The sequence below is a fragment of the Neoarius graeffei genome, chromosome 20, assembly GCF_027579695.1.
Source record: "Neoarius graeffei isolate fNeoGra1 chromosome 20, fNeoGra1.pri, whole genome shotgun sequence".
Classification (NCBI taxonomy): Eukaryota; Metazoa; Chordata; class Actinopteri; order Siluriformes; family Ariidae; genus Neoarius; species Neoarius graeffei.
The window spans coordinates 55665114-55680985 of NC_083588.1; the positions used below are offsets into that span (position 1 = coordinate 55665114).

The 15872-nt window shown below is 41.2% G+C and overlaps 1 protein-coding gene across 2 annotated transcripts in view; it reads left to right on the forward strand.

The window, feature by feature from the left end:
• The first annotated feature begins 2026 nt into the window (after window positions 1–2026).
• The window catches only part of si:ch211-198m17.1 (mucin-2), a 76948-nt gene continuing 63102 nt past the window's right edge, over window positions 2027–15872 (forward strand). For both annotated transcript variants that reach the window (XM_060902045.1, XM_060902046.1), the window contains exon 1: window positions 2027–2316. In XM_060902045.1, coding sequence (XP_060758028.1) covers window positions 2247–2316 — 70 coding nt within the window. In that variant the 5' untranslated portion in view covers window positions 2027–2246. The remainder of the gene's footprint in view (window positions 2317–15872) is intronic.

The following is a 15872-nucleotide window of genomic DNA, read 5'->3' on the forward strand; positions in this document are numbered from 1 at the left end:
CCAGACAGTAGTAGGTACCATTTTTATGATGGTCTTTGGTATGACCCAACCATGAGTAGAACTCACGATCTCCTGATCAAGAGGAGGACATGCTAACCACTAGGCCAACTCGCAGTTCCTGGGATAAATGCCATCCTAATATTATCTACTAACTGATGGTAATTTTGACTCTTTTCATGGAGTCAGCTCATTTGTCTCGGCTCACCAATAAGAACAGACTCTTTTGATTCCCCGATGATTCTTTTCTCACTGAAACCAGACATATTTGCAATATTTTGACCTATAATTGTTCATATTTGCCTCCCCATTGCTAATACAGGGTTAGTCAAAATTACGTTGTTTTGTCTGTAACCACTTATCCCATGTGGGGTCGTGGGGCAAGCTGGAGCCTATCCCAGCTGACCATGGGCGAGAGGCAGGGCACACCCTGGACAAGTCGCCAGCTCATCGCAGGGCTGACACACACAGAGAGACACAACCAACCATTCACACTCACGGTCAATTTAGAGCCACCAATTAACCTAACCTGCATATCTTTGGACTGTGGGAGGAAACCCACGCAGCCACAGGGAGAACATGCAAACTCCACACAGAAAGGCCCTCGTTGGCTGCTGGGTTCGAACCCAGAACCTTCTTGCTGTGAGGCGACAGTGCTAACCACCGCGCCGCCCCCAAAATTATGTTATCACTTAAATGGTAGAAACCAATCGGATCTGTCGTGGAAGTTCATCAGTGGCGTACTGCTGCACCATCTGTAAGTAGACGTCTGATGTCACTGTTGGGGTGTCAAAAAAGCAGGTCCCAGTTATGCCAGCAGCGGTCATGGCGCACCACGCATTCAGCAGAAAAATAATCCTTTAACGTTAACATAATTTTGACCAACCCTGTACTGTTTCATGAAACCACACCCTTGTAATTACAAAATGGTTTAATTGTTTGAATATTTTTTAAGCAGTAATATAAATATAAGGGTGCTTTTGCAAATCTCATCTCATCTCATCTCATTATCTGTAGCCGCTTTATCCTTCTACAGGGTCGCAGGCAAGCTGGAGCCTATCCCAGCTGACTACGGGTGAAAGGCGGGGTACACCCTGGACAAGTCGCCAGGTCATCACAGGGCTGACACATAGACACAGACAACCATTCACACTCACATTCACACCTACGGTCAATTTAGAGTCACCAGTTAACCTAACCTGCATGTTTTTGGACTGTGGGGGAAACCGGAGCACCCAGAGGAAACCCACGCGGACACGGGGAGAACATGCAAACTCCACACAGAAAGGCCCTTGCCAGCCATGGGGCTCGAACCCGGACCTTCTTGCTGTGAGGCGACAGCGCTAACCACTACACTACCGTGCCGCCCCTGCTTTTGAAAATATGGAAAAATATTGAATGACAAAAGCAGTGATGCACTGTGCATCCTGACACCTTTCTATAATAGCCAGCGGTAACTTTTTTGTGGGATTGGACCAGGTGAGCTACAGAGCCTTCGCTCCCTATGCATATCAATAAGCCTTGGATGCCCATGACCCTGTCACTGGTTTGCTAGTCGTCCTTCCTTGGACTACTTTTGTTTGGTAGTAACCACTGTGTACCAGGAGCACCCCACAACATGTCCCACTTTGGAGATGCTCAGACCCGGTCACAATTTGTCCCTTGTCAAAGTCACTCAGATCCTTACGCTTGCCCATTTTTCCTGCTTCCAACACATCAACTTCAAGAACTGACTGTTCTCAGCTTGACAGGTCTGATCAGTGTATATTTGAACAGTCTTTAGGGTTTTTTTCCCCCTTGTTTCTTGTCTAAAGGTTCGTATTTATGACGCAGAGTCGATGTTAAAGTTACATTTGTGAACAATCTGCGCGCTAAACAGTCCATATCCCCGGCACAAAGAATGACGCGCGTCTCTTGGCTCTGTCCTAAAATGTACCCAAGGGCACTAAATAGGAGGCTACTTAGGCTAGGATACGGTTTGATGTAGTACTTTAGCATGCTCTTTAGTATGACACTCATGTGGTGGTGTGTGGTTTAGGGCGTAGCCGCAGCGCCCTTCCTGCGCACTGAGGAGGGGCCAAGACTTTAGCGCACTGGGAAAAAGCACCTGTAGCGGATCTGCTCGGTCATCACTGCCCTTGTTGTGCGTTTCACAGGATCACACGGCTTTCATCCTGAAGTCTGTTTGTGACTACAAGTTTTTCTTTCTTCCTTTCTCCATCTTTTACGCAAATACTCGAGTTTGCGCAATGGCCCGAGTTGAGCAGCGCACCACGGATTTCCTGCGCCAACTTGTCCTGGCACTTTGCGTGGCATCAGGTAACGGAATTTGATTTATTTACTGATGGATAAACAAGACAAGGGGAGTGGAAAAAAAACCCAAACAAAACATCCTCCACACTGGCATGGAGATTTAAGGACCATGGACAGTCTGAGGTGTATCGATTCCCAATCCTGATTCATTTCTGTGCGTAAAAGACAAGAACCTTAGGCTGGAGGTCCTGGATTAAACTTTCTTTTTTTTTTTTTTTTTTTTTAAAATATGTCTAGCATCTCATTCAAGCTTGTCCTCCTTCATGACATCTGCTTTGTATTGTTTGTGCAGGTAGTAATGAACTTTCCTTTGGTCCTGAATAAATCTTTATGCTTTTCTCTGGTTTCAGTCGCACCTTAGATATTTAAAGGAGGAAAAAAAATGAATGAAAAGAATTCTCTTAACCAAATAGTCCAAAACCTTTCCTTCTTTCAGCTGATATGTTAATAGTTAATAATAATTTTTTAAACAAATAAGATATTCAGTTTTGTAAATAGCTAATTGCGATAAGTATTTATTATAATGTCCTCCAGACTTGAATATGTGTGTTTTCACACACTTATATAAATCTCATGGCCCTGATAAGACACTTTGGTCAACCCTTTACATCAGTCCTTGTGTGATTTACTCTTTGTGTCCCTACAGTCTCACACAGGTAAAATTCAATTGGGCTGAGATCTGGGACTCCTTTTTGACCAACAGGGAACTGGTTCTTGAACCGGTTCCGTTCAGGATTCTTTGAATCTGGAACGTGTTTTGAGCAAAACTGTTGTAATCAAGGATGTGTCATGAACAGAGAGTGTTGCACAATAAACAAAGGGAGTAAACAGTAATAGGAAGATGGTGGATCACACTGATTATGGCTGAGCTTTTGTTCCTGTTATTGCAGACATTTGTTTTTTTTTGGTCCATTTTTTTCTCTAGATGCATCCTTTTCCATTGCGTAGTGTTCTCCATTGCTGCGCTCCGCTTCCTCTCCAAACTAATGACACACCCACTGATGAAATCATGGTTTGTGCTGGAAAAACCAGCTATAATTTGTTTCCAGCTAACCAACTTTTCAAGTTCTAAACCCATATATTTTTGGATGAAATGCTCCGAACGGTTCAAAATTTGGTGCATGAACAAGAACCGAACCCGTTCCCTGTTGGTCGAAAAAGGGATCTCGGAGGTCACGCCACTTGGGTGACAGTGACCAAACCAAGAACCTGGAAACTGTTGATTCATCCATCCCCTAGGTATATGGAGACTTTTGAGACACCGTGTACTGTGTATATACTTACAATACATCAATTCTTCTATCACTACTTCTTCACACTATAGGAAAGAACAGTCTTACATGCTTATTTTAGATTTATATGTTTGGTTGGCTGGTTAGTTGTTGGTATTTCTGGTCTAACGTACCTGACTCGGTTCATTATGAGGTTAGAGAGAACCCACTGAACATGTTCAGTCCAGGGAGCTTTACAGGAGCAGGATTGGGAAATACAAGGTTCGGATAAGGATTAGGACCTGAGAGTGGCCATGTGGTGTTTGATAATAATAATGAATCATGATCCATTTTAATAATGCTGTATTATTAAATTAAAGATCATTATTACATTGTTGTTGTGAGATACACTCTTAACAAAAGGTTTTTAAGTGTTCTTTGAGTCGCTAAAGGTCCTTAACTTTCTTAAAGTGCATATCATGGGTAAATTCCGGAGCAAGATCAATGTAATTCTCCTATTTTATATTAAACTTTGGTCAAATATCTGTAACATTCTGCATTCTCTGCAATTTTTTTTTACCTTGCGCAATACCAGAAAAATTCAGTTGAAATCAAGCCATTTGAGGTGAATTGGTCCGCCTCTGAAAAAACTTGGCATTTGGATTTCCTGGCAAACATTGATTTTCGTGACGTCATCTGCGGGACGCCTCCCTCTGAATCCTACGTCAGCGCTGGTTTGTTTATGAGAAAAAGACCTGGTGGTTTTCTGCAAATTTCTTCAACGTTATCGTGTAATTATTAAAAATGGTTAATAGATGTATCATAGGAGGGTGTAGCAACACCAATCTTGATGGGATTAGTACTCATCGTTTTCCAAAAGACCGGACAATGAGAGAGAAATGGGAGCGCTTGGTCTACACAGGCTGTGCACTGAAACCGTGCAAAGCTCGCGCAGCCTGCTGGCGCTTCCGCAGGTAACGTCACGAATCTGGCTCCAGACTCCCTTGGGATTTTTCCAGATGTGCTTTGTTATTTTATTTTTTTCTGCTGTAGACAGACGGCCTTGTGCAAAATTACCCTTCTGGATGAGTGTGTAAAGAGACATGCTTTCATAAAAAAAAACATGAAATTGGTCCAGAATATGCACCTTAAGTGGTTCTCCTTGAAAACCTTCATTTGCAATCCTTTTGTTTTTTAACCCTTTGTTTGACAGTCTTAAGAGTAAAAAGTGCCAGGAAAGGAACATATATAAAGAAAAAACAGATTGAGATTTTCCTTGCGTCCTGATTAATATTGATTCATGAATAAAAATTCAGATGAGTGTCATAAACCTTATGTTCTGAAACATGAACCATCTTTGTTTATTGTAAACATGCTGGAGTTTGGAATTTTCCCTTATAAAAAGCATACTATTCAGTAACTACAATGAAACTAACTGGAAAAATGGGTGAGTAACACCTGGGAGTTGAAGGGGTTAATATCAGTTTCATGGTGATGTTTCAAGTGGAAAAATCACATACATTTCATATGATTAAGTGAAAAAAAACCATGCAAAAGTTCATGTCATAATGTTATAGCCTGAAATGACGCTTTTGAACTCGTGTAAAAACGTGGCATATGAATGATGTAATGTAAAACAATGAATGAACCACTTAAAGCTCATAGGCAACGGTTTTAATTTTATGCACATTTGAAACTTTGTGTTAAAAAACCCTCTGTAATTTTCTTCTAGTCCCAAGAAGTATTGTTAATAAGTAATAATTAAAGTAAGTTAGCGCGGATCGTGGCGAATTTCTGTTCGGTTATTTGCGTGACGTCACTTAAAACAAACAAACCGCTTGAGTTGAGTCCACTTCTGTTTACTTACATTGCCGTTCGGCTTGAGTGCAGACACGCGTTCGGGAATTTCCAAAGAAAAACCCCCTGCGTTATTGTTGTGCAGTGAACTGTAACAACGGGACCGGTTCAGGAAGAAGTTTTTACCTTTTTACTGAGAGAGGAGAAGAGGCAGAGAGTATGGATTGGCTTTTTCCGGAAGAGAAGAAGAGGCGGAGCGAGAAGGTTGGCTTTTTCCGAAAACAGAGAAGAAGCGGAGCAAGTGGGTTGGCTTCTTCTGAAAGAGGAGACGAGGCGGAGCAAGAGGGTTGGCTTTTTCCAAAAACGGAGAAGAGGCGGAACGAGTGGGTTGGCTTTTTCCAAAAAAGGAGACGAGGTGGAGAGAGTGGATTGTGCGCGTGAAGCCAGAGGGTTGTTTTTTCCGGAAGAGGAGAAGAGGCGGAGAGAGTGGGTTGTGCGCGTGAAACAAAATCAAGCAGTCAAAGAAGAAACGGAGCAGCAACGCTCAAGCAAGAAGGAGAAGATTGGAGGTAAACATTTTTACTTTTGCTGCAATTGACAAGTCAAGAATCCTGAGGGATCCTGTACAGTCATTGTGGAAATGAGACAAAGGGATATTTCCTTGCTTCGAGTTGGCTATAAATGGTATAATGCCGCAGATGGCAGGCTAATGTGGCCTACCGGCGCGCTGTCAAGTAATCGTTACCTATATCCATGAGGGAGGGCGGGTTAATTATTCTTCAAAAGGGCTCTTATTTAGTATTACGATGAAAGTAGGAATTTATCATAACTACCAGGATAAATCGTTTGGGCGTGAGTCTTGTTGAGGTCCGGGGTCACCGCGATCAGAGTCGGCCGAGTCGCTGTCAGATTCTGAGGCCTCACGGTCAAACCAGTGAGCCACATTCACCGATTGCTTCGCAACGGCCATAGGTTCATACATATTGAATAAAATGGTTAAAATATACTGTTTTGCCCAATTTCCAAAGGTTTGTTTACATCTCACTTATGCGCACTTTCACTGCCAGGGGACCGTGCAGGAGACTGAAAAAAACAACCCTCTGGCTTCACGTGCACAATCCACTCTCTCCGCCTCATCTCCTTTTTCGGAAAAAGCCAACCCACTTGCTCAGTCTCTTCTCCTTTTTCAGAAAAAGCCAATCCTCTCGCTCTACCTCTTTCACCTCTCGATATTTAATTTGGAGAGTTCCTATTTCAAAATCGCTATTGCTTTCAGACATTTTACACAGCCTCTCACGACCAAAGTCCGTACACGTGTGCTTGGTTCGCAGGTAAACACAGAGCTGCTCCCGGTCTGTTTGGCTTAAATGACGTCATGACGACGGGCCCCTGGCGGTGAAAGTGTGCATAAGTGAGATGAAAACAAACCTTTGGAAATTGGGCAAAACTGTATATTTTAACCGTTTTATTCAATTTTAGGGTGCAAATTAGACACTAGGAAGACTGAATTCACTTTTTGGGTCGTTCTTCTCGACAATAAAGTTGATATTCTACGTTTCACCTCCGACCGTTGCGTATGACCTTGAAATGAATCATGTGATAAATGAATTACACATGAACATGTGTGATCATAAATGAACATAAATGATTCATTGCATGATTCATTTGTGATCACGTGATAAATGAATCACATGTGAGCATAAATGAATTATGCGATTCATTTATGCGTGATCATAAATGAACAGAAATGACTCATGAGTCATGATTCATATGGGCCATTTTCAAAAAAATGTACCTATTATGGTAAAGAAGAAGTCTTCACTTATTTTTCAGTTTCTTATCAGAACAGAGGGGTTTAATTGAAAAATGATTCACATAACTGCATAGACAAAAAAACTTCAGTATGAAAATTTAGAGGTTTTTAATCTTATTTAATAAGAGTGATTTACGTTATAATTTTTCTTTACCGTTACCAATGCAAAAACTAATTATTCATAAATATATCTTACATTCTTGAACTTACTCAGGAGTAAATTTTATTTTTCACAAAAATAACTAATTAGGTGTTTAAACAAAAAGTATTGAGTACATTATCTGATTTTTTTTTTTTTTTATAAATTCAAAAAATATTGTTGTGTTACTTTAGTTTCTTTACCGTTACCCAAAAACATTTTTGAAAATAATTAGTTCCTAGTGCTTGCTAAAGAGGGAACTGTTTGACATCCTGAAGTGCCAGGATGTTGGGACTCCATTTTGAATTTTTTTGAGGCTGAAAGGTGAGCAAAACATTTCATTAATTACTCATGTCACACAAATATACTTTCTTCACTGTGATGCACATATCATCTTATAGACATCAGTGATCAAATAGAAACTATTTGTAGTTGTTGATTAAGTTTGAGTGATGAAATATGAGCAATTATTTGAAAGCATAACTGTCATGCTGTGCTGTAAGAGAATGAGACACCTCTTTACCGTTACCATATACTTTCTTTACCGTTACCATTCCTAGTAACGGTAAAGAAACTTTGGTAACGGTAAAGAGAAAATCATGCATAAATGTCTGTTTTTCTCTAGATTTCCGGGCCAAATAGGCAAATAGAATTGAATTTAAAATATTTTAAGTCATTGTGTACCAGATGAAATATAATAAAAAGCTTTTTTTGGTATGGTAACGGTAAAGAAAGCCACAATTTCAGAAAAATTAATTTTTTTATAAAAATAATAGGAATCTAGCTTTGCTGATTAGTAGGACTTGATTTTAATCAATCAGCAATCTTTTTGTACATTTATAGAAAGAGTGACAATTTTTCTTCATTTCTTTACTGTAATTGGTACAATTTTTTGAAAATGGCCCATATCTGTTCATTTATGATCACGCGTTGCATGATTCATTTATGTTCACACGCGATAAACGAATCGCACATGAACACAAGTGAATGATGCGATTCATTTACATGTCAATTACATGCATGAGCCATGTGATTCATTTCCTTTTAAATGAATCATACAAATCTAAAAATCATGTGAAACTAAGTGAATTGTGTAAAAATATGTGAAAAATGTATGTGTAAAATTCACGTGAACCAAGTGATTGATTGTTCCCATGAGACTGTTCTGCAAGGGATTGGTGCACAATTGGGATTGGTTGTAAATAAATAAAAATGATTTGTTTTGTGAAACATCTCTTAGCGATTGAACCTGATTCAGATTCATGTCTGATTCGAAATGATTTGCTCTACCGTAGTATCGAAGAATGCACCATTTCTAAAATGTTATTAGGATTTTGCTTCTGCGGATCTCGAAACATCTTGCTTAGTGCGACCTGAGTCACCCTTAAGGCACTGAGGTGTTCAGTAAGACGCTGTTGTGTAAAACTGACTCAGTGCTCTGTTGATGAAACTCTCCAGGTTTGTTTCGGATTCTCAGAAATACACCAATGTAAACTTTGAAGTTGCAGTGCAACTGTACCTGTGTGTTGCTGGTGGAAAAGGCTGTATGGATAACTGTATGACAAAACTGCGGTGTGCCACAAGCAGATTAGTTGTTTGTTCAGGATTTAATGAACTGGATATTGTTATTTCAGCTGAAGTGGTCCTTGAACTGTTCTGGTTAAGCAGATTTTAATGACGCAGTTGAGCCAAAAATGGAGACTTTTACACATTTGGACAAATTTCCACTCAATGTAGATGACAAAGCTAGACTTGTTTGGTGTTTGTGCTGTTATAGCGAACAACAATGGACATCTATAGTATTATTCAGATGGGATATGTGTGTTAAGTCATGTTGCTGGATGTTTCTAATCAAAGTCTGTCCCGTGCCATGACCTGGTCTTCCCAGGCAGTGTCCTGTCCCAGTACTAACCACATGGCATCAATCTCCAGTTCTGTAGCCCTTTGGCCTCTTGCCTGAGGGGACTGGTCTTCTGGTAATCGTAAGAGTTTGACTCCATACTCATATCCGTATTGCAGCGTGCCTCGCCAGATGGCAGTACTGTAGGTACCATTTTTATGATAACCCTTGGTATGACCTGACTGCTAGTAGAACTCACAATCTCCTGGTTGAGAAGCGGACATGCTAACCACTAGGCCAGCTCGCAGTGGACGTGTGTTCATGATGTTTGCAGTGCCATGACTCCAAAAGGTCTATATACAGTACATGAGCAGAACATATAGGGGTGGAACAGTGGTATAGTGGTTAGCACTGTAGCCTCACAGCAAGAAGGTTCTGGGTTTGAGCCAAGTGGCTAGCAGGGGCCTTTCTGCATGGAGTTTGCATGTTCTCCCCATGTCTGTATGGATTTCCTCTGGGTGCTCCCATTTCCCCTACAGTCCAAAGACATACAGGCTACTCTAAATTGTCTGTGTGTGACTGGTCGGCCCGGAAATGGGAGGATTGCGGCAGGAAGGGCATCTGACGTAACGCTATGCTCCAATTAATATGACATGCGGATCAATAGGGTCCACATGGCAGCGACCCCACACACATAAGTAGGACAAGAAGTGAACATAGCAAGCAGAACATATACGTTGTAGCTTACCTGTAGTAAGAACTCAATAACTTCCCTAAAGCCTGCAGAAGAACTGCTTCTCAGACACATCTTTTCAAATATCATCAAGATTTTATTGCTCTGCATTTTTCAAATTTGGTTTAAATTCTTGGAGTGCTTTCTGGAGTGCCTTTATATTGAAGAATGAGTGCAAAACCTCTTCCAACAGGATATTATGTAATACAGATATAATGTTAGGGCGGCACGGTGGTGTAGTGGTTAGCGCTGTCGCCTCACAGCAAGAAGGTCCGGGTTCGAGCCCCGTGGCCGGCGAGGGCCTTTCTGTGCGGAGTTTGCATGTTCTCCCCGTGTCCGCGTGGGTTTCCTCCGGGTGTTCCGGTTTCCCCCACAGTCCAAAGACATGCAGGTTAGGTTAACTGGTGACTCTAAATTGACCGTAGGTGTGAATGTGAGTGTGAATGGTTGTCTGTGTCTATGTGTCAGCCCTGTGATGACCTGGCGACTTGTCCAGGGTGTACCCCGCCTTTCGCCCGTAGTCAGCTGGGATAGGCTCCAGCTTGCCTGCGACCCTGTAGAAGGATAAAGCGGCTACAGATAATGAGATGAGATATAATGTTTACTGCCACTTCAGTTTGGACAGGATGTAGAATATGACATGGGGTTATTTCTCCTGGATGTTTTACAGAATGTGGAATATGGTGTGATCTTTCCAGGTGTGTCCATACCGTGCTCAGTCTATTCAAAGAAATATTCAGAGATTAAGACAAGACTAAACCCTCCAAGATATTCCAGTTATAATGACATAACTCACCTTTCTGTAAAACTAATCCAATTTGAATAGGGTTCATGCTACCTGAAAGTGTGATGTCTTGTTCCCTTTTTTGCAGACTGTTCCTTTAATAGATCAGACCTGCTTTATTTATCAGGTGTAGCATGTAGATCGTGCGTACTCACATGCGCGCGCGCGTGTGTGTACTGTATACACAGCTGTCATTTGAGTTGACTTTTCCAAAGGCAGATTTGACATTGAAACACCATCTTCCAGGAAATGTGGACTTCTCAGACAGGGCAATGTTGGTCTTGCTTGCCTCAGGGTGTGATTTTGCTCGTAATAAAAAGTGTGTATGAGGGTAAGAGGGAAAAGCAATCATAAACTTGAAAGCAAGAATAAAGGAACAGCCTTGAGGCTCAAATCTGCCTGTGTCTGGCACCACGCATACCTTCTGGATTAGGAAAGGATGGGCTGCATGGACAGAGGAGTGAGGGATGAGAGGAGAGTCTCAGGGGGTCAAAAGGGAGTAAGTGTGAGATAGCGTGAGGTGATATGATTGTGAGTAGGACAGGAGGTATGCGAGGGAGGAACTGGAAAGATCATGAGAAACAATATTACAACGTTGATGTTAGTTAGGGTGGCTGGAGAATGAGGATGGATGATGTAGGAGGAAGAGTTAACACGAGGACAACAGGACTGTTCCAGAGGACTTTGATGAATGGGTGTCTCATACTGAGTGTGCTCTCGCTTCATGCTCAGAGTTCCCAAGAATCTGTATCCTTGACCAGGATAAAGTGCTTACTGATGATGAATGGTTGAACGTTAATCAGAGAAACTGGTTTATTGGTCAGAATCTATGCAGACTGTTTCACAATCAGGGTATGCTTCTCAGGCCCAAAAATCAAACCTCAGATGTTTGTTTCTCCGCTGCCAAAAATGACCTTTTGAGATGGAAATGAACTGCACAGAATTTCAGAGCTACCCCCCCCCCAAAAATCCATTTTAATTCCAGCTTGGAACGTGACTAAACAGGACAAAACCCAAGGGGGATGAATACTTTTGCAGGACACTGTGTGTGATTTTAAGTACAAATTTTCAAGTACATACTGTGCAGTGATGTTTGTACATGGTGGTGACTGTAATAACTGATCTTTGTCGTTTTCCAGAGAGGACACTTTTTGACCAGCTCACATTTCAACCACATGTGAAGCTCCACTGCAAACCAAATGTGTATCGTGTCTGTTTCAAGTCCTGTTTTTTACTGTGCAACAACCGAGGATGTATTCTGCTTCAAAAGAAACAAATATTTTCTTCAAAAATCATTTACAACCTCATCATATGGAGAGTGATTTCCAGAGAGGACATTTTTGGCGGATAAAGGATCCTGTCAGAGACACTTAAAAAAAGTAACTTCCACTTAAACATCTTTCTATTGTGAATGAGAACACAGTAAATGGCCTAGAGTTAGTGCTGGAAAAAAACAAAATTCCTAATTTAACCAGTAAAATCTAAGGCCCTGTCCACACGGCAACGGATTCAGGTGAATCTGATAAAATTGTTTATCGTTTCGGCCTGGCGTCCACACGGTACCGGCGTTTTGGGTGCCCCAAAACGAAATCTTTTGAGAACGGGTTCCAGAGTGGAAAAATCTGGCAACGGCGCCGTTGCAAAGTCATCTGGATGAGTAGAACGGATTTGTTTACGATGATGTCACAACCACATGACTGTCAGTGCTTCATGCCGGGTAGAAGTGTAACGAACTCGATGCGAGTTGTCAACAAATCCTATAACTTGGTTCATGAAACGCGCTTAAAAAATATTTTCACTGCTTTCCAAAAACAAAAACAATCCCGCCAGCAAAAATAGGGAAAAAAAGGAGCGATCTCACCTCTTCAGATGTTGGTTTAAGTCCGACAATACATTCCTCAAAAAGGGCATAGAAGAACAAAGTAATCCATCAACGTGTAGCATTCAATTTATTCCAGACCATTAAAGAATTCTGGAGGATATCAGGATGTTGGCGTACCGGCTTCCGTCTACCCCCGTTCATCCCTCTCCATCTACCCCCATTCATTCCTCTTTCCGTGTCTTTCGTTTTACACTACTGATTAATAATCAAAACTTTATGTGGCTAATGCTACAGAAGAAGGGGTTTATGCGCATGTGTCTACTTCTTCTATTATTCTGGTGTCTCCGTTGGGACCGTCTTACAGCGCACGTAGTGGTGTGGCATGTGTATTGCATCGTTTTCAGCAAGTGTTGCGTTGCCATATGTACCTGAAATTTTACTGATCCGTTGCCCATGTGGGTGCGATATTTAACAAAAAAAAAAATCTTGTTGCCGTTGTCGTGTGGATGTAGCCTAAGTGTAATAATTTGCCCTCCACTGACGACCACCTTATTATGGTGGAGAGCCTTGTGTGTCTTGATGATCCTGAGAGCTATACTGGCGGGAGCTATCGCTCCTGGTAGGGCCTCTCAAGCCAGATAGGTCAAAGGGAAGAGGCCAGACGAAGAAGTGTCCAATTTTACCCTAGTTACCCCTTGGTCTAGAAATACCGGGTTGGTGTCCAACAGGGGATAACAGTGTCTCATGAGGAGGAAGAGCTCTTTAGTCTTGGTTGACAATCTTCCTAGAGATGGTGTCTCGAAGAAGAAAAACAAAAAACTTAATTTCCCCCAATGTTCCGGTGGCATGGCATTGGTAGTGGTCCAGCTGCCACTATGGAGAGGACTCCACAGGGACCACTTAGCCTTGTGAAAAGAAGAAATGGACACAACCAACAGCTCTAGGGTTCAAGCCCCTAACTTATCCATATCTTATCTAATAAGTAAAGTAGAAATAAATGAAGTGACCACGAGATCAAAACTGAGCCTGTATTTGACTCTAAGAGACATATTTATAAGAACTTATTAGAGACAATAGTGCTGTAGGTGTGTCCCTGTAAAATAAGGTATAAGAAACTCCAGCGTTTTTAACCTAGAACATAGGGAAGCCATGGCCTAATGGTTAGAGAAGCAACTTGGGACTAAAAGGTCACTGGTTCGATTCCCTGGACCAGCAGGAATGGCTGAAGTGCCCTTGAACAAGGCATCTAACCCTGGGCATGTTGTCTGCGTGGTTTTGATTTGATAGCTTTGCCTTAGCAAGATATATATATATATATACACACACACATTATGGCTGGGAAACCACTACAGCTTGCACCAATTACAGTAGCCCCATTGTACCTAACCTGCATGTCTTTGAACTGTGAGCACCTGGAGAACATGCAAACTCCAAACAGAAAGGCCCCTGTCTGGCACAAGGTTCGAACCTGGAACTTTCTTGCTGTGAGGCGACAGCGATAACCACTACACCACTGTGCTGCTCTGGATAAGAGCATCTGTTAAATGCCATTAATGTAATGGACCTAGTTAGTTTGTGTTATTTAAAAAGACGACTATGAAACAGCTCATGCATAATATTGTCAAATTATTAACGAGTAGCTAGCAGTCATCATATATAATTTTTCTAATAAAAATGCAACTTTCGTGAACTGACAAATCGCATCAGGGTAAAAATCCTGAAGGACTATACCAGGTGTACAAACCAAACAGTTTGGTGTATTCGAAACCATGTGATCCGACCAAATTAAGCCAAAAATGTAACTAAAGGATACGTCATAAAAGGCAAACACCAGTGCAGCAACTGAACCGAACATGAAAACCGTCTCAGTCTCAGAGTGAGTGAGGCTACTGTGTGTGTTGCAGAGAGATTTAGTTTTAAGAGGATTGTTGGAGTGCACAATAATCTAAAGATGGTGGGTTAACACTAATCTGCGTGCCTGTAGGTTAATGATGCATTGTTTCAATAAAGCTCTTTCCATCCACAGCCTTTTTCTTTCACTCGCATATTAAATAGCGATCAAAACTGGCAATTAAATCAAGGGCGTGTTTTTTTCTTTGTTTAAATAGTCTGAGTTTCTTTTCTCTTTCTTAGTGATTGTGTTTATTAATAAGGCGTATTGGTGGTGTATTTGTTCATTGCTCGTTTCTTGTCCTCCCCTCAAATTCTCTCTCTCTCTGAGTCACTCCCTTTCTTGCTCCCTTTTCTGTTCTATTGGATTACTGACAGTAAATCCGCCTCCATAATTGGTAGCCATGTGCTGGCCATGCTTTAATAGGATATGACACTGTGTGTGTGTCTGTCTTCCTGGTCCTAGTGAACAAGGGCTCTTCCTGGGGGCCATCTGCTGTTAGAGGAAATATGAAGGAACCGGAGAGAGATATTATGATAAACCGATGGAGAAATGGAGGAGATATAATTAACTATTAGACGTCACAATAATTCAGCGAATTTAGTAAACAGGAAACAGCGCTCTCTTTTATATTTTATTCCTAAAATCGTATATTCTGTTGAACACACCTCTGAATCAATTTCAAAATCCTTGTCAGAGTAATGTGAACAATATACTAGACCATATAATCTGGAAATACGATTATAGCCTTAATAAACAGCACATTGTGTAATAATATTCACTTATGATTGATGTGAATTGTTCTATCCCGTATAGCATAAGTATTCAAGTCGTACATCAATCCATATGTCAGATCGATAAAAAAAGAAATTTGGGACTTTGATACAAACCTTATAAAGTCCTAGGAGCTGTTGGCGAGTCCTCACTTTTGTAACTGCGCATCTTTCTATTCCTTTCACTATATTTAACAAATAATAGGCTTGGTGAACATATTTGCATTAAAAGAGTAACACAGCCACAATCTGTATCTGCATTTGTTTAGTACTATAAATATCCATATTCAGATTTAAACTGATAATGCACGGCTCTTTGTTTACTTTCTTTGCGGCACTGGTGCTACAGAGGTTGATAGTTTTGTAGCACAGGTCACAAAATTGTAGCACGAGTATAAAACATCTGTTATCATCATCTAAAATAGTGCAGTTCATCAAACAGGCATGTGACTGTCAAAAGGCATGAATGTTGTGAACGATGGCTATGGCAAACCAAGGGGAAAATATAAATACAGCCAGTGTAAACACAATATCCAAGTCAGTTTATGTTTTAAGATATATTGCAAACATTGGAAGAGGGAAAAGGTGTTTATGGAGTGGATAATGTCCGTGTATTGCAGATGCTGCAAATTAGGCTACGTTCACACTGCAGGCTGAAGTGACTCAAATCCGATCTTTTCGCCCATATGTGACCTGTATCCGATCTTTTATTGACAGTATGAACGACACAGATCCGATTTTTTCAAATCCGACCCAGGC